Genomic DNA, 23,006 nt, shown 5'->3' on the forward strand with positions numbered 1-23,006 from the left:
AAATTTTAAGTTTGTTCTTTTTTTAAAGAAAAACGTTAGTTCAGTTCCAAGTCATGTGGGTACCAGGCAGAGGTTGGGGTGGGGGGCCTTGGCCCAAGGGAGGGGCTCCTGCAGGAACCCCTCCGGGTCCTTGCAGGGTGTCCCTTGCCAAGGCTACTGTAAGTCTTGACAATCAGAGGAGCAGTCAGGACAGAAATGCTGGGAAGCCCCCATCCGAATCCCACATGACAGGAGAAATCTTGCCTTTGACCTGAGAATGGGGGGTTGCTCCCTCCAGAGCCTCCTGGACACTGGCTACTGTCCCGAGCAAGCTGGCAGGGCGGCTGGTCCTTCACTCAGGAGGCCGGGGCCCGTGTCCTGGGGTGGCAGGGCAGCGAGGGGGCCTACACAGGGGGCCTTGGCCTCAGACGCCATCTCCTCCAGGAGCCCGAACCCCTGAAGCGGCAGCATGGAGAACTGGGTCTCCTCACACAGGGTAGGGGCCTCGGGGTCCTGCTGGGGAAAGGGCCAGTCACACAGGCGTCAACAGGAGGGCCACAGGCTCGTGAGCCCCCAGCCAGGGAGTCAGGCTCTGGAGCCAATCCCACTCGGGGGTTCAGTCTCCAGGCTTCCCTGCCTGACCCGGGGGCACAGAGAGAAGCACCAGCTGCCAGTCTTGTGCCTGGAGAAGCCCTGCAGCTTGGCGGAGGCCGGTGACCAAGGCTTGTGACCAAGGTGAGGAGGGTGGAGCCTGAAGGAGGGGGTTGGCTCGGGGGAAGGCGGGGCACTCACCGTGGGTCTGGGGTTAGGTCTGGGGTCGGGCTGCCCCACGGCCCCAGCTCGGGGAAATAGCTGCTCCAGTTCCTTCATGTCCACATGTTTCCCATCTCGGCCCAGCTGGCCCCGCTCTCCCCGTCCCGCCCCATTCAGTGCCAGGATGCCAGGGTCCCTCTGGCTCCGGGGGCCCTGAGGAGGGGAGAGCTGGTTTTCTACATCCTTACACAAGAGGACCCTAGGGGGTGAGCCAAGAGTTAGGGGGAGGGATGTGGGAGGAGCAAGAACAAAAGGATGGAGACAATGGGCCCCAAACCCTGCCTCCCCTGCGGTTTTCCGGCTCCAGGCCTGTCTACCCCATGCTGGCCCAGCCCCCTCTCCCTGGCCCAGGACCCACCTGCCCCTTTGGCCAAATAAGAGGAAGAGGACACAGAAAATGATGCAGGTGACCCCGATGTGGATGCCAATGACGATGCCTGTGGTAGACGTCTGGTTGGTGGCCTCCTCCTTCCGGCAGTCACATGGTGGGCTCAGGGCTGGGGGTGGAAGCAGCGGCAGGTTGGGGGCTGTGGCTCCCAGACACCCAGCCCTTGAGGGTTACTTCTCCCTCGGCTGCTCGACATATGAGTTGTCCTTGTTAATGGGACCCCAGCCCAACCTTTAGGGTTTTTTTACCAGTTACTGAGCACTAACTTTGTGCCAAATACTGGGAATAACACTTTACATGGACCATTTCACCCTCCAGACAGTTCTATAAAGCGGGTATTACTATCCCTGTTTTATGAAGGAGAAAACTGGGGCTCAGAGAGGTTAAGTAACTTGCCCAAGGTCACACAGCCAAACATCAAACTCAGGTCTAAGCCTATGTTCTCCAGGGCTGCATGTACTGTTCTACCCTCCTGCCTTCCCTGGATGCCTGCTCCCCTCCTCCCTCAGCCTCTCTTCCTGAAGGCCAGTCTTTAGCCAGACCCCATCCCCAGCCCTCACCTGTCCTCTCAGATGCTCCCCTCAAAGACACGAAGCGGACTGTGGCATTGCCATCCCCATGCTGGTTGTAAGCGAGCAGCTTCACCTCATACACTGCAGTGGGGTCTGGGGGGAAAGCCAGGATGCTGAGGGACCTCCCCCGGCCCCACCAGGCGGCTGTCCGCAGGGTGAACTGGAGAAGACCTCTGTGAACCACCTCCTGGCACCAGGCACCACACCCCCGCCCAGCTCCCCAAGCCCCAGCCGTGTCCGCCTCACCGAGCTGGCTGAGGTTGTAAGAGGAGACAGTTCCAGGCAGCAGGATGGGGCCGGTGAAGGAGGCCTTGCTTGCTGGGCGGTAAAACAGCTTGAAGCCGCCCTCGTGCTGGGCCAGCCGGGGCCAGGGCTCCCACAGCAGCTGCAGGGTGGAGCTGCCCAGGACTCGCACTGACAGTGGGGGTGGGGCAGGGGCTGTGGGCGGAAAAGGAGGCCGAGATGTGAGGACTTGGTGGTTGAAGTTCTACCCTTCCACCTGCTACCAATGACCCAGACACCGCCCCCCCACCCAGAGCCTGACCGCTCTCTGACCTCTAACCCAGGGCCTCTGCTTGCTTAAATAGCACCTTTACGTGAATTAGAAAACAACACCCCTGGGACTTCCCTGGTGGTCCATTGGCTAAGAATCCGCCTGCCAATGCAGGGGACACGGGTTCGATCCCTGGTCCGGGAAGATCCCACATGCCGCAGAGCAACTAAGCCCGTGTGCCACAACTACTGAGACTGCATGCCACAACTACTGAAGCCTGTGCACAGCAATGAAGACACAGTACAACCAAAAAGAAAAAATCAGAAATAAAGTGTTGTCAGGTTTTTTAAAAAAAGAAAAAAGAGAAGGACATCCCTTCCTCCAAGTAGACCCAGCCCCGACTCAGCCTCAGGGCGAAGCACTCTGTGCAGTGCACAACCTGAACAACGGTGCACAGGGGTTCTGTCCTAATACCCTGAGTGTCTGTGGTTTTGTGCTCCACACCCAGACCTCACCTTCACCTAGAGTGCTGGCCAGGGTGGGGGCAGAGGCTGAGCTGGCCCCCCGGGGTGTGTAAGCTTTGATGTAGAAGCTGTAGGCAGTGGAGGGCTCCAGGTCGCTCACCAGGTGCTGAAAGGTGCTCTTGCTGACTGCTTCCTGATACTCCAGCTCTGGTGGGTCTGGGGAGGCCAAGGGTAGGGCAGGGGATTAAATGGGCATGAGGGAATCCTACCCACACTGGTGAAATGAGGGCAGCCAGGGTGCAGCCGGGAGAAAGAGGGAAGGTGTTGCGTCAGCACGTGTGGGATCGAGGGGGATGAGAAACAGTGAGTACGAGGGAGGGGATGCAGAGGCAGCCTTGCCCTCCTGGGCCCCACCCACCAGCAGCCTTCCTGATATGCAGGACATAGCCGATGATCTCCTTGGTGTTGACCAGGGGCTCGGTCCAGGACACGCGGACCTCAGTGGACGACACAGAGACCGCCTGCACGTTGACGGGGGGCCCGGGCAGGCCCTCGGCCCACAGCACAGTCAGCCTGGCGCTGGCCTGAGAGGAGCCAGCGCTGTTCTCGGCCATACACTGGTAGATGGCCTCATCTTCAGGGCCGATTCCAGAAATGGTCAGGGTGCTGCAGGGGGAGGGAGAGCCTCAGATCCCCTGCTCCTTCCGGAGTATCCCTTGGAGGTTGGCCAAATCTCCCCATTTGAAAGATGGAGAAACTGAGCCCCTCCAGAAGACAATAGGCTTGTCTGAGATCTCTCAGCAAGTTAGGGGCAGACCTGGGACGACTCAAACCCAAGTCTCCAGACCCCCAGTTTAGTGTTCTTCCCTGGTAGGAGGTGCACAGCCTCCTACCATCTGGGCCTCACGCCGGCACACCCACCACACACGTGCCTGTTGTTATTCTTGAGCCGGACGTGGCCTCCTGGCCCCAGCACCTGTCCATTCTTCAACCACGTCACATGAGGGGGCGGCTCACCCTGGGCCTGGCAGGTGAACATGGCTGTGGTCCCAGCCGGCCTGGAGATGGACTGGGGGTGCTGGACAAACTCTGCTGGGGCTGGGGTTGGGGCGGGGGCGGGCACAAAGAAGCATAAGGGTCCCGAGGGGTCAGATGTACAGGGAGGGGACAGCTGTGAGTGAAGGGCTGAGGAAGGGGAAGAGGGTAGGGCCAGAGGTCTGCAGGGAACAAGTGGGTAGGGGACATACACACCCACCCCGCCCCGGGGAGAATCCTCCAGGTGGGGCCCACCCTCCTCCCCCAGCCTAGCCTCTGGGAGATGGTGGCAGCCCTCACGTCCCTCCACCCCAGAGAGGCAGACCCAAGAGAGGACTCCATTTTAATGACTGTTTAAAAGACTGACATTTGTATCCGAAAGCAATCAAGCTGACCTCCCTGTTCAGGAAATTGTTAAATAAATAAATGTGCTAATAGGTTTGGCTGCACCTCTAAGGCCGAAGGCCGGTAATGACGGGGAGACGGATGAGCCCTCAGGACCGGCCCCCCTCACCCCTACATTCAATTCCACTCTCCTCCAATCCCAAGCCTCAAACTTCCATTAACACCAGAGAAATGAAATGCTCCATCACTTCCATTTGGACAGATTAACAGCACACGGAATGCTAAACAAATGGGCATTTAAGTTCCTAACTCCCCTCTCTCCCACCTCTCTGGGAGGGAACAACCACAGAAAACCCCTGAGAATGGGACTCCAAGCCGGTTCACGGAGACAGTTTAGCCCCAGGGCAGGAGGATGGACAGAATGAGCTGGTCAGCTGCAGAGGCCCCACATACCATGGGAGTGGAGGCCGGCTCTGTGTGTGTGTGTGTGTGTGTGTGTGTGTGTGTGTGTGTGTGTGTGTGTGTGTGTGTGTGTGTGTGTGTGTGTGTGTGTCAGGAGCTGGGGTGTGATAGTGTGAAATGACAAACACACTGAGAGTGTGCAGGCAGGTGTGAACGTGGAAGTGCCACACGTGTGAATGAGAACAGCACGTGGAGGGAGGGACACATGGGGGTGACACAGGTGGGGGAGACCAGCTGAGATGACAAAGTGGAAATGACTGGGGGGGGGGTGGCGATGGCACCTGGAGGGGCAGATGACCAAGAATGTCCTCGCATTCCCAACATACACATTCCTGGGGGAGGGGGAGAGACACAGAGCTGCTGCCTTTGGCCTGGGCTGGGGCCCTGGAGAGGGAGCAGGGGCAAGGTTAGGGCAAGGATAGGAAAGTGGGTGAGTACACGGCACTGGGCTTGGGCCAGGGATGTCGATGAGGCAGGGAATGTGGGGCGGGGAGGTCCGTACCTTGCACCACCAGCCGGCCCTGTGCCGTCCTCCTCACCCGGGTGCCGGGCCTGTTGGCTGCACAGACGTAGACGCCCGAGTGCTGGACGGTCACGTCTGAGATGATGAGGTTCCCCGTGCCCAGCACCTGTATGCCCTCCACCCCAATGGGGCGACCATCTGAAGGGGAAGGGGAGGGTCAGGGAGGTAGGTGTGCAGGAATGTCCAAACTTGGAATCGGCCACCATCAATCTTCCAGGGAGCCCCTGTCTTTGACTCTTCCCTCTGAGCAACATGGCATTGTGGAGGCGGCCAGAGCAGCACAGAAAACTCTCACCCAGCAGGAGAGAACTGGCTCCTGATCCTAACACTGTCACTGCCTCACTGGTGACCTTCAAGTCCCCTCCCCTCCGTTTCTCAAACAGGAAAGTAAGGGGTTTGGGTTACATGGACATTTCCCAGCTTGATTTGTCTCTCCTGAAAAAAGTTCCTTGGTCAGATATCCATTCCTCTCCTTGACTGTCACAATGCGCGTTAATATAAAGGCTCTGAGAAGTCCTGTAGCAAAGGGATCTGGTTTACTGTTTCCCAAACTTGTTAGACCACCAAGCCATTCTTTCCCCTTGCAGATTTCACTTTGGGAAATGTTGCACCAGATGGTCCTTGCAGGGCCTATGGGCTCCTCCTAATGGTGAGGCCACTCTTTCCAGCCTCTCCCAGTCCCCGGGCCCTCCCCCCACCCAGGATCAGATTAGCACAGTCAGAATGCGAGGAGACAGCTCCCCATTCAGTCCCTGAAGTGGTGAAATCTACTCCATTATCCTGCCTGCTGCCCCCTCCTTCCCGGATCACTCAGCTGCTACAATGTGGCACAGTCTCCTTGTGAATGCGACCCCACCCCATCCCCTCCAGACTCTCCTTCCCCCAGTGACCTTTCCACTCAGACAATGTGGGCCCATCTGCACCCTTTCATTTCTCTCCTTCAGCTGCCTAGGGATTTAGGCTGGGGATTTAGGGGGCCAGGTTAGAGACTGGGGGGTCCAGAGAGAGGATGTGACAACTGGCTGAGATTTTGAGGGGTTTGGGATCGCATCACTGGGGAGGATGGCCAGGGTGTAGATGGCAGAGATGAGTCCGACCGGAAAGAGACTAGGGGTGCTGAGAGCTGCAGAGGGGTTCTGGAGGGCCCGATGGAGATGCCCAGAGTGAGGGGAGCATGGGGGAGGGGAGCTGGCGCAGGACTGCCAGGACTGGACGAGGTAACCTGGGGAGCTAAGCCATCTGCACAGAGGGAGGGAGAATGCAGTGGGCAGGCGGACCTCCCTGGTCCTGCCAAGGAGAGGGGAACCCACCCCCTCCCCAGGCCTCGAAGAGAACGGACCCCCACGGAGAACAAACAGGATTCCAAGTTCCCCCTGGAGCTGGATGAAGAGACTGGCCCTCCCAGGGGTGGGAGAGGCAGGGGCTGCAGGATGGGGCTCACCCAGGCGGCTCCAGGACACAATGGGGCGCGGGTTGCCCGTGGCGACACACTCGAGCACGGCGGTCTGGTGCACAGTCAGGGTGAGGTTCTCAGGCCCCACGAGGATCGTAGGCTCCTTGTAGGCCCCAGAGCCCGAGCCTGGGAGGAAGATGCCATATTTCTTCACTTTAGCTGGGACCCTTCCCACCTCCTCACCACACCCACCCACCCCCAATACACGGCCTAGGACATGGTGGGTGGGAGACAAGCTCCAGCCCAGAAGCTGGGTCCCATGCGTAGAGAGGAGAAGCCAGCAGCCCCAGGATGTTGCTCACACTCATCTCTGCGGTCAGGCCCCGCAGGGCCTCCAGCGGTGGGAGAGCCACCCTCACCCAACCACCCATAAGCAGAGAGTGGGCTTCCTCAAGGAGAACTGAGCCAGGGAGGGACCTCGAACGCCTCCTGAACCCTCACCCTGAAGAGCACAGAACTTTGTGCTCACAGGGTGCTCTGTATGCACTTGGCTGTCCAGGCTCTGGGGCTCAGTTGAAGAGGGACTGATTGGAGGGTGGGGAGAAGAACGAGACAGGGCCAAGGACCCTCACCTGACACAGTGAGGCTGGCCCCATGGCTGACCCGGACACTGGCGACATTGGAGGCCACACAGTGGAAGACGCCGCTGTCCTCAGCCTGAAGGCCTGTGATCTGCAGGACCCCCTTGGGCAGCAGTGTGTACCTGTGGCGGGAGGGCACGGTCAGCCATAAGCAAGCACAAGCACCACTGGCCACAGGGTGACTCAGCATCACGGACACAGCCCAGGACCCGGCCACTACCCCAATGTCACTTTTGTCATCACAGACACACTACGGGACTCTCACAGGTGGATGCACCTGCGATTCCAGCCTTGACAACCATCACACACAGATCTTCCCATGCATTCAAGTGTTGAATCTGGGCCCACAAACCACACAGATACTCAGTCTCAACAAAGTTGCAGAAACACCACCCTGGAGGCCACAGGCAGGCCTCCTTCAAGGCCCAGACGCTGGGCTGGCCTGCCTCTTGGTCATCCCTCCACCTTCCCCACCCGGGGCTCACCTCTCATTGTCTGTATCAATGGGGACTCTGTTCTTCTCCCAGGTGATCAGGGGTTTGGGAAGCCCATGGATTTGGCACTGGAAGCGGGCCACACCGCCCTCCTCACCCACGGTGGCCTGAGGGTGCACGTGGAAGTCGGACATGGCTGGAGAAAGAAAAGGAAATGTGTATGGGGAAGGCACACTGCTGAGGTGCAGAGGGGATGGGAGAGGGCATGGGGGGCCTCGGGCCTGTGTCCTGGAGCCCTGGAGCTCACCCGGCTCAGGGCGCAGGGTGTCTTCCCCCAAGCTGAGCTGGCAGGTGCAGGGCACAGCTTGCTGGGGGTACATCGGCACTTACCCTGCCTCCTACCTGTGGGAAACATCTCCCCCTAAGGGATGGTATAGGCCGGGCTGCGACACTTTGAGAAAGGTCTGGACAAATTCTTGGATAAACCTCTAACATGGAAATCTTGGGCTGCGGACCCATGAAGCCTAGTCAGAGAAAAGCCTTGCTCCCACGGCCTGCTCCCCACTTTTACAGCGGCTTTCGGATTTATTTTTATAAACTCCCTGTAAGGTATGCAAGTGCTAAGTATTATGCTGTACGTTTTACAGAATAGGAAACAGAGAGGGGAAGCGATTAGTCCAGTGTCACCCAGCAGGGACACTGGTCGTTAGAGCCTGGTTACCAGCACCCAGTGGCTTTCTTTGCCTTTCATCATCACCCCCTTATCCCCAGTTCTTCTGCAGCTTCTCAATGTACCCCAAGAAGGTGGTGTACCATCCAAGGTGACAAGCCTCTTAGAAGACAGTCAGACCTACCAATCTACATTTCAATGTGTCATAAATATTCAGGGGCTGCCTTCCCACCTTTTGGGGATCTGAACTGCTTGAGCTCTGATCATGGGAGGGGCCGTGGTGCACGCCCCCCACCCCCTTTTAGGCCGGTGAAGTGTTCCTGCCCACTCTCACTCCCATTCATCCTTACTCCCCAACCTGTAAAGCCCAGGGAAGGGGCCCCTCCCACATGGGTTCCCAGCTTCAGCACCAGGGCTGTGATTTCATTAAAATCCACTTTGCTTCAAGTGCGGGAAGGAGGCTCACCATCTGTCCAGGCAGGCAGCCCCTCCCCTCCAACACTCCATCAACTGGGACAGTTGTCCCCTCCCAGAAGAAGCCCTCCCTCTCCCCACAGCAGCAGGGACGCTGGAGCTTGTCCTGGTCCCTGCTCCTAACTCCCTGGTGCGGGTGGGCACACCCCGTCTCAGGCCCCCTCAATCCACCGGTCTGTTCAGGACTCCAGGGCAGCTCAGAAAGGCCGAGCCTTTGTGCCCTTCTTCCCAGAGTCTCTGGGGGCTGACTCTTTTGTGGCATATTCTCCATCTCATTTGCATGTGGTTCATTAAATATAAACATGCATAAAAATCCCCAGCCCAGCCTCCTCCTCCTTCAGGGCCTCCTGGGAGTATGGCTGATGGGTGTGAGCGCGTCCTTGCACGTGTGTGCAGAGCTGTGCTCGCTGGGAGGACATGGTTGCCTCTGTGTATGTGGTGTGAGTGTCCAAGCTGGATGTGAATGGGGGGCGGTGGTTGTATCCCTCAGCTCCTGTGGCTGGTGTGTGATTCTGGTTCTGTGTAGGTAATCAATCACACATGACCCTGTGTAGGTATAGTCCTTACAAAGGGCACCTTGGGGCCCTAGGGGCGGGAGATGGGGGCAAGTGCCCCAGCTGGTGTCCCCATCAGGCTCAGTGAGATGATCCCCAGGGAGCACTGTGAGGTCAGCCTGCCCAGGCTCAGGCCAAAGGCTGTGTTTGGCCAAGGGCCTGCAGGTCAGCCCAGAGGTTTGGGGCAGGGGGCTGAGGCACTGGTAGGGCCCCTCTACTGCTTCCAGGCCTCAACCTCTAGGAGCGCAGGGCTGGAGGCAGGCCTAGCGAGCGGAGAGGGCACCCCAGCTCCTGGGTCAGCTGTCTATGCCCCACCCACCCAGCCCTGCCCTTCAGGAGCTGGGGAGCTGCCTGCCCCCTCCTCACTCCAGCTGGAGAGGAGCCTGCAGCCCCCCAGGGACTTGGGGCGGGGACTAATGGCTCTGCTGACTACAGATGCCTCCTCATTAAGGAACCCGAATCCTTTTGTGTTTCTAGCCCCCATTCTGGGCTCCCTGGAGGCGCCTAGAGCTAGGAGCTGGCCTGAGGAGAGATGCAAGGGAAAGGGCTGCTTCTCATCAGGGCGCACTGGATGGAGAAAGTTTGGCCTCTAGCTTCTTTCTCCCCCTAAAACTAAACAATGAAGAAGCATGGGTTGAATGTGATGCTGCAGAGGAATGCTCGAGCAGGAAGGGGTGGTAGTTAAGGAGCCAGTCTGATCATCTTCACACTGTACAACAGAGTCCGAGGGGTCCCCAGGGGCCCCTGGGATGCAGCTGGGGCCCCTCCCCACCCAGGGCTTCACATCTCCCCTCCATCAGAGCAGCACCTTGCAAAACCTCTCTATCAGCTTTACTTAACTGCAGTTCTGCCAAACATTTCATTTGAAGGGTAGCTTTGCTTTTAAAAGTGCTTGAAAACCACGCATGTAAAGCCAACACATTCATTTTATGAAAGGGAAACTGAGACCCAGGCCCAGTTGGTGGCTCTACTGGCCCCAAATCAGAAGTTCCATGCCCCAAGCCCTCTGCTGGGGTGTCCCCAGCAAATTTTTCACTCTCCAAGGACAGGTGACCCCAGGGCAGACTGCAGGCTGGGCCAGCCTCTTCTCACTGGCTGTGAGTTGGCACTGTGTGACAAGTTGCAGGGACGACAGTGAGCCCCCGAGAAGGTTTTTCTGTCCCGTCCCTCGGAGCCCAGCTGGTTAGGCAGTGTGGTCCGGGGGAGGGGGTGCAATAGGAGGGTGTGGTCCTCTTTATCTGAGGCTCCTTCTTCCCTCCCCTTCTTCCCACCCCTACTCAACCCTTGGGTCAGCCCTGTATATCCCTTCGGTGTCCTGGGGGATTGCAGTGAGACCGTGGGCAGGCAGTGTCAGGGTATAAAAGGGAAGAACAAACCTGACTCCATGTTGGATCTGTTTCTTTTTCTTTAACCTTTGTATTCTATTGCTTTTGCTACAACTTAGTTGCTAAAGGGATGTTGCCTAGAGCTTAAAGTATACATGATGGCCCATCTCTGGGAACCCTGCCTCCCGTAATAGGAGCGCTGGTCCTTTCCTCCACAGATGAAGGGGTGAACAGGTACTCTGCAGGGCCTCCCACGTCAGACTCCTGCTGCCTTCCTGTACAGGCCTTTGTCCACACTCAGCTGAGCTCACTCCGAGTTTGTCCACTCACTCCGAGTTCACTGCTGACTTCTTTAGGAAGTCAGGGGAGAAAATTTCTCAGGGCCACTTAGATCTCCGATCTCTCAGAGGGGAAACACGTTTGGTTTACGTGTCTGTTTTGCACTGGCTTGTACGAGCAGGCCATGGAGCCAGCTGTCCCTCATCGTGTCTCTCTGGGAGAGGGTCCCTGGGCAACCATGAGGACGTGGGGCTGAGGACTGGACCTCAGAAAACGCTGACCTCTGAGCAAGTCATTCTGGAGGCCACTGTGTGGTTGACAGTGGTGGGCACAGTGGCTGGAGGCACTATTTGTCAATAGTTTTTTATTATTATTATTTTAAATTTTTATTTTATTTATTTTTGGCTGCGTTGGGTCTTCGTTGCTGCACACAGGCTTTCTCTAGTTGCGGCGAGCGGGGGCTACTCTTTGTTGCAGTGTGCGGGCTTCTCGTTGCGGTGGCTTCTCTTGCTGCAGAGCACGGGCTCTAGGTGCGCGGGCTTCAGCGGTTGTAGCATGCGGGCTCAGTAGTTGTGGCTCACGGGCTCTAGAGCGCAGGCTCAGTAGTTGTGGTGCACGGGCTTAGTTGCTCCGCAGCATGTGGGATCTTCCCGGACCAGGGTTCGAACCTGTGTCCCCTGCATTGGCAGGCTGGTTCTGAGCCACTGTGGAGGCACTATTTGTGGCCAGTGTGGGTAGCACTGTGTATGGGACTGGTGGACATGAAGGTGGTGCTGTGGCTTGCGGCTAACGATGCTTTACCTTCCTGCTCACACCTGTTGGTCGGGTAGGAGCCGTTTCGGGTTCCTCACTTCAAGCTGGGTTATGGGAGGGGGTCGTGTTGGGAGGCCCCTCCTGTGTGAGGACCAGAGAGAGTGACAGGGAGGACAGAGGCCTGCTTGGGGGTCATTATGGAGAAAAGAAGAAGAAAGCACCTTTGTCCTCAAACAGTCTGAGAAGGAATCTCCCAGCCGCTCCCTGTCCCTGCCAGGGGTACAGCTAGGCCGTGGGGAAAGAGGGTTCACAGAGACAGCCCAGCAACCCACCGGGCTGGAAGGGAGCAGAAACCAGCAGGAAATGGCTCCTGGACACCCCTATAAATCACCCGAGGGGAGGGGAGTCTCCTGAGAGCCAGATCTAGAGCGGCTCAGGGAGGGGAGGGGAACTTTCCTCCTGGTCCACGACCTCTGGCGAGGTCAGGCCTGGATCTGATTAGACAGGCTCCAAGGGGACGCTGGGGGGGGGGCAGGAAGGGTCGGGGCAGAGTGCTGGGAAGGAAGCCGGCAGCATACCCTAAGCCCAGCCTCCAACCCTTTGGCTACAGCCAGACTCCTATCTGGTGTGTGATGACAAAGAGATCAGTGGGCTTGCTGGGATGGAGAGTTCAAAACACAGCCTTTGCAGAAGCCAGCGGCACTGGAGGTCTGAGGCACCGACTGCCCCCACTCATACCGCCATTCAAGAGGAATAACCACGACCTGCAGACTCTTCCAAAGGCCATCCAAAGTCCCCTTCCTTGTATCCATCCCTGCCAAGGACCAGGGACACCCCGAACGCCCGGTTCCTCCTCACGCAGCTCAGATGATTGTAATGTTTTTCCTTATACCAGAGGCACAGCTGAATCCCATATGCTTCCACCCAATGCCCCAACTTCCCCCTTGAGAATCTCATTTTTTAATAAAGTAAGTAGCCAGCTATTAAGCACTTGAAATGTGACCAGTCCAGATTGAGTTGGGCTGTAAGTGTAAAATACACACTGGATTTCGAAGATTTAGTACAAAATAAAAAGACACTAAGCACTGGGGAAATGCAAATCAAAACCATAATGAGAGGCCACATCACACCCATTGGGATGGCTACTACCAGAGCAATGACAAAAAACAACAGAAAATAGCAAGTGTTGACAAGCATGTGGAGAAATTGGAACCCTTGTGCACTGTCGGTGGGAATGTAAATTGGTGCAGCCACTATGGAGAACAGTGTGGAGGTTCCTCAAAAACTTAAAAATAAAACCACCATACAATCCAGCAATTCCACTTCTGGGTATATACCCACAAGAATGAAGGGTCTCGAAGAGATATTTGTACAGCCACATTCATAGCAGCCTTATTCACAATAGCTAAAAGGTGAAAGCAGTCCAAGTGTCCATCAACAGGTGAATGGATAAATAAAATGTGTTTATACATACAATGGAATATTACTCAGCCTTAAAAAAGGAAGGAAATTCTGACACATGCTACAGTGTGGATGAACTTTATGGACATTATGCTAAGTGAAATAAGTCAGTCACAGAAAGACAAATACTGTATGATTCCATTTATATGAGGCACCTAGAGTAGGCAGATTCATAGAGACAGAAAATAGAATGGTGGTTGCCACAGGCTGGTGGGGAGAGAGGAATAGGGAGTTACCGTTTAACGGGAATAGAGTTTCACTTTTGGGAGATGAAAAGAATTCTGGAGATGGATGGTGGTGACGGTTTGCACAATAATATGAAGGTACTTAATGCCACTGAACTGCACATTTAAAAATGGTTAAGACAAAAAAAAGTGGTTAAGACAGTAAACTTTATGTTATGTGTATTTTACCACAATTAAAAAGTTGGAGGGACTTCCCAGGTGGTCCAGTGGTTAAGAATCCACCTTCCAATGCAGGGGACACAGGTTCAATCCCTGGTCAGGGAACAAAGATCCCACATGCCACAGGGCAACTGAGCCGGTGCGCTGCAACTACTGAGCCCATGCACCACAACTAGAGAGCCCACAGGCCGCAAACTACAGAGCCCATGCACTCTGGAGCCCACATGCCACAACTAGAGAGAAGTCTGCGCACCGCAAGGAAGAGCCTGTGAGCCGCAATGAAAGATCCTGGTGCCGCAACTAAGACCCGATGCAGCCAAAAATAAATGAATGAATGAATAAATATTTTTTAAAAGTTGGAAAAATAATAATTTTGATAATAGTTAATAATTTAAAATATTGCTAACAAGCTGAAATGATAATATTTTGGATTTTAAAGACAGTTCAAAAAATGTAAAAAGTATTAATAATTTTAAAATAATGATTATATGTTGGGATAATATTTTGTATATATTAAGTAAAATAAAGTTTATTATTAAAATTAACTTCACTTGTTTTTTTTACTTTTTTTGTAAATGTGACTATTAGAAAACTTAAAGTTACCTACATGCTTTGCGTTATACTCCCGTTGGACAGTCCTGCTCTAGAAGACACGACCAATTTTGTTCTTCACACAATAGATCTTCAAATACTTGAGGTCTGGGTTGTTCCCTGAGAAACATCTTCTGAGGGGAAACACCCTTAATTCCTTCAGCCACTTGTGATGTGAAATGATGTTCAGATGCCTTAAGCCTGAAGACCCTGGGGATGGTATGAACCCAAAGGGCCTTACACCAGCAGGGGACCTGGAGCAGATTTCAGCCATCATCTGTAGTGAGCATCCTTGTGTTGTCCAATATGACAGCCACTAGCTACATGTGGCCACTTAAATTAAAATTAAATTAAAAATTCAGTTCCTCTGGCTCCCTAGCTACCTTTCAAGTGTTCAACAGCCACAAGTGGCTACAGGCTACCTTATGGGACAGCACCAATAAAATACTTCCATCATCACAGAAAATCCTTTTGGACAGCACTGGTCCACACCCAAGGCAAGGCCTCAGACCCACAGCTGCTTTCTGTCTTGCTCCCTCTCTCTTGCCGTCCCACCAGAAAGCCCCCTTTCTTCTCCATCTTCATCACTAGCCCAGCTTTGCCCCTACCAGATCCCTCCTCTCCTGGCCACATGGACTCAGAGACTGCTGACAAGGCCCGCATTTGATCGCATCCTAAGGCTGTCACACTGCATGGCAGAGAAGGCCTCACACAGCACGATTTCTACTGCCGGTGGGGAAATACTTGCTGAGAGCATTTTGAGGGAGCAATGCAGTGAAGAGGTTAATGGTACAGGCTCTGGAATCAGACAGAACTGGGTACAAGACTCACCTTCGCCACTCTTAGCTCTGCGACCTTGGACAAGTTAGTCTCTCAGAACCTCTCTCACTTATAAAATTGGGATGACAATAGCTCATGTTGCTAGAGCTGCTGCACTGGCGGGAATCAATGAGATTTATTTGTAAAGTGCTTGGCACAGTCCTTGAAAAATAGCAAATACTTGCCAGTGATTGTTGAGGGAAAATAGTAGAATCTTGAGTTAAAAGGTGCTGAGAGGTTATGGAAGAGCATGGAAGGATTGGGGTTGGGTGGCCATCTACTCCAATAGGATAGCCGTACTCCCATGGAGAGGCAAAAGCTCAGAGAGCTAGTGGCAGAGCCCTCTGGAGAACTGAGTAAAGACAGAATCTGCAAGGCCTGAATGGTGAGAGGGTCAGTGCAGGGGGAAGGGGGCAGCCTGGTATAAACCAGAGCTTGGCTTGTATTTCACTTCTGCCTGGGGGCTTCACAGAGGCCCCAGTAGGTGAGCTGTCACTTGGAAGAAGCCATTGGGTAATTGAGGCCTTGATTTCTCTAGTAAAATGTTTATGAAGCCCATAAACTCATGCCTTTATTGGCCAGGCTCATTCCGGGGGATGGATGTGGCTCTCCAAGGTGTAGTTAAAGCACCTGCTGAACTCAGGCACCCGATGGCTACTCTGGCCTCCACCCAGACCCACCAGGCAGAGTGACTCCTGGAGGGCGAGGAGGCCAGCCAAGTCCACATGCTCTTTAAACTCCGCAGAGCACTTGTAAATGTCCTCTCTAAATGCGCATGGGAAGGAGAGAGGTGACGGCAGAGAACCCTGAGTCCTGGGGAGGCTGGCAACTTGCCACAGTCCCGGTGGGATATTGGTTTTGTCATCAGGGTTCTCTGGGCCAGGCTTAGCCTCTCCAACACTCTGTCCCAGTCTCTCCAATATCTGGGTCCCCACCTTGCCCATGACTTTGGCTCCGTTAGGGAAGATCCCCTACGTTGATTGGCTGATGACATTTGGAGGTGAGGAAAGTATGAACTTAGAAGACATGTATTTACTTCCCTGGCTCTCCAAAGGGAAGTCTGAGAGTTGAATTAAGGTTCTGAATCCAAAGAGTAGGTGTTTTTTGCGGGGGGCGGGAGGGAGGCACTGTGTGGGGTTTGGGTGTTGGATGGGTGTGGGTGGACCGTGTCTGGAGCTTACAAACATCCCCAGAAGACTGCGATGGCTCAGAGGCCCTGTTCAGCTTTGCTGGGGGTGATTGATTCATCTGGGCCTTTGCCTGGTGACCCTGCTCTGAGAAGCCTCTGGAACCTTTTGTCTCCCTCTTCAAGCCCCTTACCCCCTGCCTTGGGCCTCTGAACCCCAGCCCCTCCCTCCCACCCTCCCACACCACCACCAGCTCACCACTCCCCGCCCAACCCCAATTCTAACACAAAAGGCAACTTTGTCTTTCAAGTCAGCAGCCATAAATCCACGTCTCTCCCCTCCCTCCTGGCAGCCACCTCTGACAAATGGGGTGGGGGGAGGTGGGGGACAGTGGGGGGCCAGACTCAGCTTGGGAAAGTCCTTGCATCCAGCTGTTGGCCCACTGTAGGCTGGTGAGCATCGAACCTTTATGGTCTGATCTTCGATTCCAACGGATGGTAAGACCCAAGGCACAGCTGCAGGAGGGGCAATCTGGGGCTCTCCGCAGCCTCTGGGCTGGGCTTTTACAACCCAAGGAGAATAAAACCTCTCAAAGCCCTACTTTTAATTATTCAGCCCACAATTCAGAGGCTCCGGTTCTTCCTCCGATCAAGTCTTGTGCTCCCCTTCCCTCCCCTGCCTCCAGCCCACCGTGGAGGGAGTGAAGTGTGCCTGGGGGAGAGTGTGCTGTGGGACACAGGTGGTATGCCTGCCCGATGCGGCATACTGGATGTGCCACTGGGTGGGTGTGCCCTGCTGCTGTCAGTGTGGACCCTACACATTCAGGGGAGGGGAAAGGGGGAGGAGTATCACCCACCCCACGTGACCACCCTACCTCCCCCACTGCTAGGTTTTCAAAAGCAGTCCCAACTTCAAATATTTCGCCCTAATTTTCATCCCACGTATCAGGCAATGAGTCACAGGATGTGTCCTGGTTTGGGAAATACAGTCCTCTGTCCTATTTACACAGCACACCCACTGAATTAACTCTAAGCATTCATTCAACAGATACTTACTGATGTGTCTGAGAGAATGTTCTGGCACTCCTGAAGTAAATTCCCTTCATCCCACAGGCCCTGTCCTTAGGTTTTCTACCCAAGCTCCTAGAAATATCAGAAAGGTGAAAGCACCAGAGCCAGGGTCTTAGGTTCTATCATAGTAATGTGGTCCTGAAAAACAGAAACCTGCAGAAGCCATGATGGGCAAAGGTAAGATATTATATCAGTATAACCCTGAGAGGTAGGGATTACTAGCTTTTCTGAGGTGCAGAGAGGTTAAGTAACTTGCCCAAGGTCACACAGCCATTTAATGATGATCACACGTTAACATTTAATGATGCTAAAGCAAGCATTTGAACTTAGAGTGGGTCTAACTCTAAATCCAGTGCTCTTTCCCTGCATCACAGCTGTGAGACACACACACACACACACACTCAAATGCTGCTCAAACATGACTAACCATACCTGCAAGCACTGGCACAGAAAATCACAGAGGCGCACAACATCCCAGACCCTTAAAAGTACCATGCCTACGCACATTCAGAGACACCCGTGACACAGCAGGCTTCACTTTAGCTGAACTCCCCCAGGGTTTGAGGTAGGTTTCATAGCGCGTGACTAATGCAGATAAGCACCATGATAAGATGGTGTTATTAGCCCACTAGTGGTCACTGAGCCCACACGTTTCCTAAATTCTATTAACACAGGTAAATAAACAACCCAGATGCTAGTCTCCAGGTAGCTCTTCCATGAGCATTTCCAGATCAGCAAACCGGGAAACCAAGCTGCAAGGATGGGGCCTGCAGGGTTACTCCTGTCACCTGTTGGGCCCTTATAAAATAGAGTAGTTTATTTTCCTGGTTTTGCAGGGGGAGGACAAAGCATTGTGAGATGCTAGCAGCTTCCATGGGGTGAGTGGGGGTAGGGGGCGGGGAGATGGAAGGTGGATGTGCTAAAGGGAAGGGTAGCTGTGACTGACTCAGTCCTTTTAATAACTGGATCTTGATAAAGCCAAAGCCCCTCTCTGGGCCTCTGTTTCCTCCTCTGTAAAATGGGGGAGTTGAGTTGGACAAGTTATAAAGTCTCATCAGGTTGTAGCCTTTGAGACACATGTGCTTCCAGGCACCAGCCAAGGGTGCAGGGTCAGGGAGTCGACTTGGGAATCTCTCTCTGCCTTAGACTTGAAAATGTCCAGGCCCAGCAGAGCCCCTCTCCATAGACTGCATGTCTCCGCCCGTGTCAAGGTCACCAATCTTCCTTATGTAAACCTGCCCGGGCCCACAACATCCTTAACTTCCGTCATTCTGGTCAGGATACCGGATCTCCCTCACCTCCCGGAAGGGCGTCTGGTTAGGGGGCCCAGGCTGGAGCTATTAAGTAAATTGCTTTCACATGACCATGAGGACCACTCAACAAAAACAGATACTTCCCCCAAATTTCCAGAGCCATATATTAGGATTTGTAGGGACTAATATAGCAGGCATTAGGTAATGGAGAGGTGACCTGGGATCATGCCTGGCTCTGTCACAGATTCTCTATGTGACTCTTCAATTCCAACCTTGGATTTCTCATCTGTAAAACAGAGGAGTGGAGGAGGACAGACAAGAGAATCTCGAAGGTCCATACCATTAAGAGTCTAGGATAACACTAGGTAAAATGGTTGCTCTCCACCCATGAAAGGACCCTCTCCTATTCTCAAACCTTGATCTGATGCTGTATTCACCTCTCATGGCTCTACAGGACCTCTGGCAGCTCAGCACTGAACCCCAATAGTTTAAGGCCTGCAGATCCTCCACCCCAACAGCACTCCAGAAGAAGCCTTATCAGTTTGGGGGAAGAGGGAGGCCTACATTCCATGGGAGGATCATGAACCTTCTTGGTTGGTTAGGGCTACCAACTCTTGGAAGTAGACTTATTTGGGAAACTCCACTGCTGTCTTCTAGTTGTCGGAGGTCTCCTAAAGCCCTAGGAATCGCCGTAGAGGGTTTCAAAAGCCTTCCCTGAGATTTTTTGATGATGGCCCTTCTGACCGGTGTGAAGTGATACCTCACCGTAGTTTGGTTTTTTTTTTGCGGTACGTGGGCCTCTCACTGTTGCGGCCTCTCCCGTTGCGGAGCACAGGCTCCGGATGCGCAGGCTCAGCGGCCATGGCTCACGGGCCCAGCCGCTCCGCGGCATGTGGGATCCTCCCGGACCGGGGCACGAACCCGTGTCCCCTGCATCGGCAGGCGGACTCTCAACCACTGCGCCACCAGGGAAGCCCCTCACTGTAGTTTTGATTTGCATTTCTCTGATAATTAGTGATGCTGAACATCTTTTCATGGGCCTCTTGGCCATCTGTATGTCTTCTTTGGTGAAATGTCTATTTGGGTCTTCTACCCATTTTTTGATTGGGTTGTTTGTTTTTTTTGATATTGAGCTGTTTGTGTGTTTTGGAGATTAATCTTTTGTCCGTTGCTTCGTTTGCAAATATTTTCTCCCATTCTGAGGGTTGTCTTTTTGTCTTGTTTATGGTTTCCTTCGCTGTGCAAAAGCTTTTAAGTTTAATTACGTCCCATTTGCTTATTTTTGTTTTTATTTTCATTACTCTAGGCGGTGGGTCATAAAAGATCTTGCTGTGATTTATGACTTAGCCATAAAAAGGAACAAAATTGGGTCATTTGTAGAGATGTGGATGGACCTAGATTCTGTCATACAGAGTGAAGTCAGAAAGAGAAAAACAAATATTGCATATTAACACATGTATGTGGAATCTAGAAAAATAGTACAGATGGACTTACTTCCAGGGCAGGAATAGAGATACAGATGTAGAGAACAGACTTGTGGACACACACAGCGGGGGAAGGAGAGGGTGGGATGAATTGGGAGATTAGGTTTGACATAAATACACTATCATGTGTATAATAGACAGCTATTGGGAACCTGCTGTAGAGCTCAGGGAGCTCAGCTCGGTGCTCTGTGATGACCTAGATGGGTGGGATGGAGTTGTGGTGGGGAGGGAGGTCCAAGAGGGAGGGGATATAGGTATACATATAGCTGATTCACTTCATTGTACAGCAGAAACTCACACAACGTTGTAAAGCCATTATACTCCAATTAAAAAAAGAGCTTTCCCTTAAATTCAAAGGAATCACCACACCCACCCCTAACCTCTCCCTTTTCCTGTGCCTCTTATTAACAACCTCATCACGCACCAACTACCCAAGCTAAAACAAACCAAGGCGTCACTGCCTCATCCGTCTCCCTCTCCCCCACAGCTAACTGGTCACCAAATCCTGGTCTAACCTCCCTTTTCCCTCCCATTGCCTTGGCTCAGGCTCTCATCACTCTCAACTGTTTCTGTAATAGCTTCCCCTCTCCAGCCTTCCCACTTCCAGTGCTCTCTCCCTCCTCTTCTTCCTCCATCCTGAAGCCATAATTATCTTCCTGAATATCCAATATGATCATTAAACATGTTTGGTGGTTCTCCATTGCCTTGAATCAAGGTACTCTCCTTGGGATGGCATTCAAGGTCTCCATTATTAGGTCCTGATTCATATTTCCAGCTCCAAATGCAGCTAATTCTCTCTTCATGTGATTTGTACTTTGTGTGAGACAAGTTTGCCTTCCCGAGACATATCATAGATGGTCATGCTTATATTCCTTTACTTCTGCTGTGCCCTTTGCCTGGAACTCTTTTGCCAGTTTCTCTACTAGCACCCCACCTTCCACATCCCCCAAAGGAGGCAGAATTAATTCCTGCCTCCAATGTGTTGCCTTGTGCCTCTCTCCTAGCTCTTATCAGACTTTATTAGAATCAGTTGCTCACACATCAATCGCCTACTAGTAGCCTACGATGAGTCCCTTACCGGCACAGAACAGTCTAATTTACCTTTCTACCTCCAGCACCTAGAACAAATACTAGGTAGATAATAAGTCCTCATTAACTGTGTCCTGAATGCTGGCTTTAAGGATCATATGGTCTTGGGGATCATTCCCCGTTATCTTCTCTTCCACCCAAGTCCCCACCCTACCGCAATTCATTGCCTATGGTGGGCAAGTTACTTCCTCTCCTTGAGTCTCAACTTCTTCAATGAAATGAAGGACTTGGACCAAGCACCCGCTACCCACTTCTCAAACTTGACTGTGTATCAGAATAACCTAGGGTGCTGGGTAACAATGCAGATTTCCGGACTCCACTCCCTTGGTCTGGCGTGGTGCCCTGGAACCTATATTTCTGTGAAAGCGCAGGAGGCTGCCTCATAATGCACAGCCAGAATTGGGAACTCCTGGCCTAGCAGGTTCTCGAGAACCCTGATCTCGCCTCGGGCTCCAGCATCCGACGAGGGCAGATTCTCAGCCCAGCACCCGCCTGCACACCCCCCACACCCCCCGCGAGCAACGGGGCCGGCTAGTCCAGGCAGTGTGACTCCGATGCCAGCAGGCGCAGAGCGGGCGGCGGGGCGGGTGGAGGAGCATGTGGGAGCCCGGCCCCCGCGGGGCCCCAGTGCAGGCATTCGGCTGCCGGGCGGGGTCAGGGCCCTGAGAGCCGCTCGCTCGGCGGCAGGAGTAAGTGGGACCATCTGCTCCACTCCGCAAAGGTCATCGCTTTGTGTCAAGCTCCCATCCCCCCCTCGCTCCTCCCCCACCTTCCCCTCTTTGCCCTTTGACTCCCGGGACTCCAAAGAAAAAAGCACTTGAGGTCCTGATGAAAGTGGGAGTGTGATGGGGAGCGACGACGGCCGCCGGAGCTCGGGGCCCGCGCAGAGCCGGGCCTGCTCCGAAGGAGAGCGCGGCGGGCGGCTGCGGGACGAGGAGGACCGGCCGCGTCCCGTCCGCGGGGCCCGGGCCCGAGCCGGCGGCGCGGCTCCCGAGGGAGGCGGCGCCGGTTCCCACAGCCGGCCGGGCCGCCGGGCCCCTTTGAAGTGGCCGCAGCTGCACACCCCGACCCGCGGCTAATCCCCGCCGACGCGGGCGTCCTCGCCCCCCCGCATAGCAATAGTGTCCGCGCTGAATGGCGCTGGCTAATTACCTCGCTCGCACCGCCGCGGGTGAATGAGAGAATCCGGCATTGTGCGCGGCGAATGGAGAAAATAAGACAGCCATTGTCCTCGCAAGCCAAACGAGGGTTTGATGTCGCTGGGGCGAGCGAGGCACCATTTCCCGCCACCCCTCCCCCCGGCGGGGGCAAAGTCCCCGGCTGGGCCCGGGTCCGGGAGGACCGGGCTGGCCCGGGGAAACTGAGGAAGCAGGTCCGGTCTCCCCGGGAAAGAATCCCTCCGCCTCCCGTGGAAGCCCAGCGGGCGGACACATGACAGCCCGGGGCTCCCCTCTCCACCAGCAGATTCTTAGCGGCACCTACTGCGGTCGCCCGGTTCTGTGCCCGACTTAGAAAAAAAAAAAAAACAGCAAAAAAACAGGCACGGCCCTGCCTTCGACAGCCTAATTAGATTTCGTTGGGAACACATGGAACAATCGGAGGAGTCGGGGATTTGTATCCCTCAGTGCTCAACTGTGTGCCACCAGCTGAAAGGGCTGGAGAAGTTCAGAGAATGGCTGGGAGAGATGTGAGGAGAGGAACAAGACCCTGAAAAGAAGGGGCAGGAAGATGGGGAGCTGTGGGGAGCCTGGACTGAGGAAAGGACTGGCACCTTGGATAATGTGGACCTCCCCTTTCCAACCATTTCCCTCTTCTGGGAGGAAGAGGGAAATGGTTGGAAAGGGGAGGTCCACATTATCCAAGGTCTGCAGAGCCAGGTTTCAGGATGCGGAGGTAATGCCGGAAGCACGGAGGCCACTGTTTTGATTCAAGAAAGGTCCCGATGAGAATGGTGGATGGAAAGGTAAGATTGGAGTTCCAACCACTTGCCTATGGAAGCCGACTCATTATCAGGAACCGGACTAGCCTCAGGCATTTCCTTTTTTTCCTGTATAAGGATGTGAGGGGCTCAGCTTAGAAATCAGCACTAAAGGAAATCACGATGCACATGG

General features: G+C 54.1%; 1 protein-coding gene across 1 annotated transcript in view; it reads right to left on the reverse strand.

The window, feature by feature from the left end:
• Positions 1 to 294: 294 nt before the first annotated feature.
• Positions 295 to 23,006, reverse strand: part of IGDCC3 (immunoglobulin superfamily DCC subclass member 3) — a gene marked incomplete at both ends in the record, with an annotated part of 40,981 nt that continues 18,269 nt past the window's right edge. The window contains 12 exons of the mRNA XM_082649409.1: positions 295 to 495; positions 772 to 991; positions 1,151 to 1,289; positions 1,741 to 1,845; positions 1,999 to 2,190; positions 2,761 to 2,925; positions 3,128 to 3,375; positions 3,636 to 3,807; positions 5,054 to 5,212; positions 6,516 to 6,653; positions 7,100 to 7,230; positions 7,594 to 7,738. Coding sequence (XP_082505535.1) covers positions 295 to 495; positions 772 to 991; positions 1,151 to 1,289; positions 1,741 to 1,845; positions 1,999 to 2,190; positions 2,761 to 2,925; positions 3,128 to 3,375; positions 3,636 to 3,807; positions 5,054 to 5,212; positions 6,516 to 6,653; positions 7,100 to 7,230; positions 7,594 to 7,738 — 2,015 coding nt within the window. The remainder of the gene's footprint in view (positions 496 to 771; positions 992 to 1,150; positions 1,290 to 1,740; positions 1,846 to 1,998; positions 2,191 to 2,760; positions 2,926 to 3,127; positions 3,376 to 3,635; positions 3,808 to 5,053; positions 5,213 to 6,515; positions 6,654 to 7,099; positions 7,231 to 7,593; positions 7,739 to 23,006) is intronic.

Source organism: Grampus griseus, assembly GCF_964374135.1.
Source record: "Grampus griseus genome assembly, chromosome: 2".
NCBI lineage: Eukaryota > Metazoa > Chordata > Mammalia > Artiodactyla > Delphinidae > Grampus > Grampus griseus.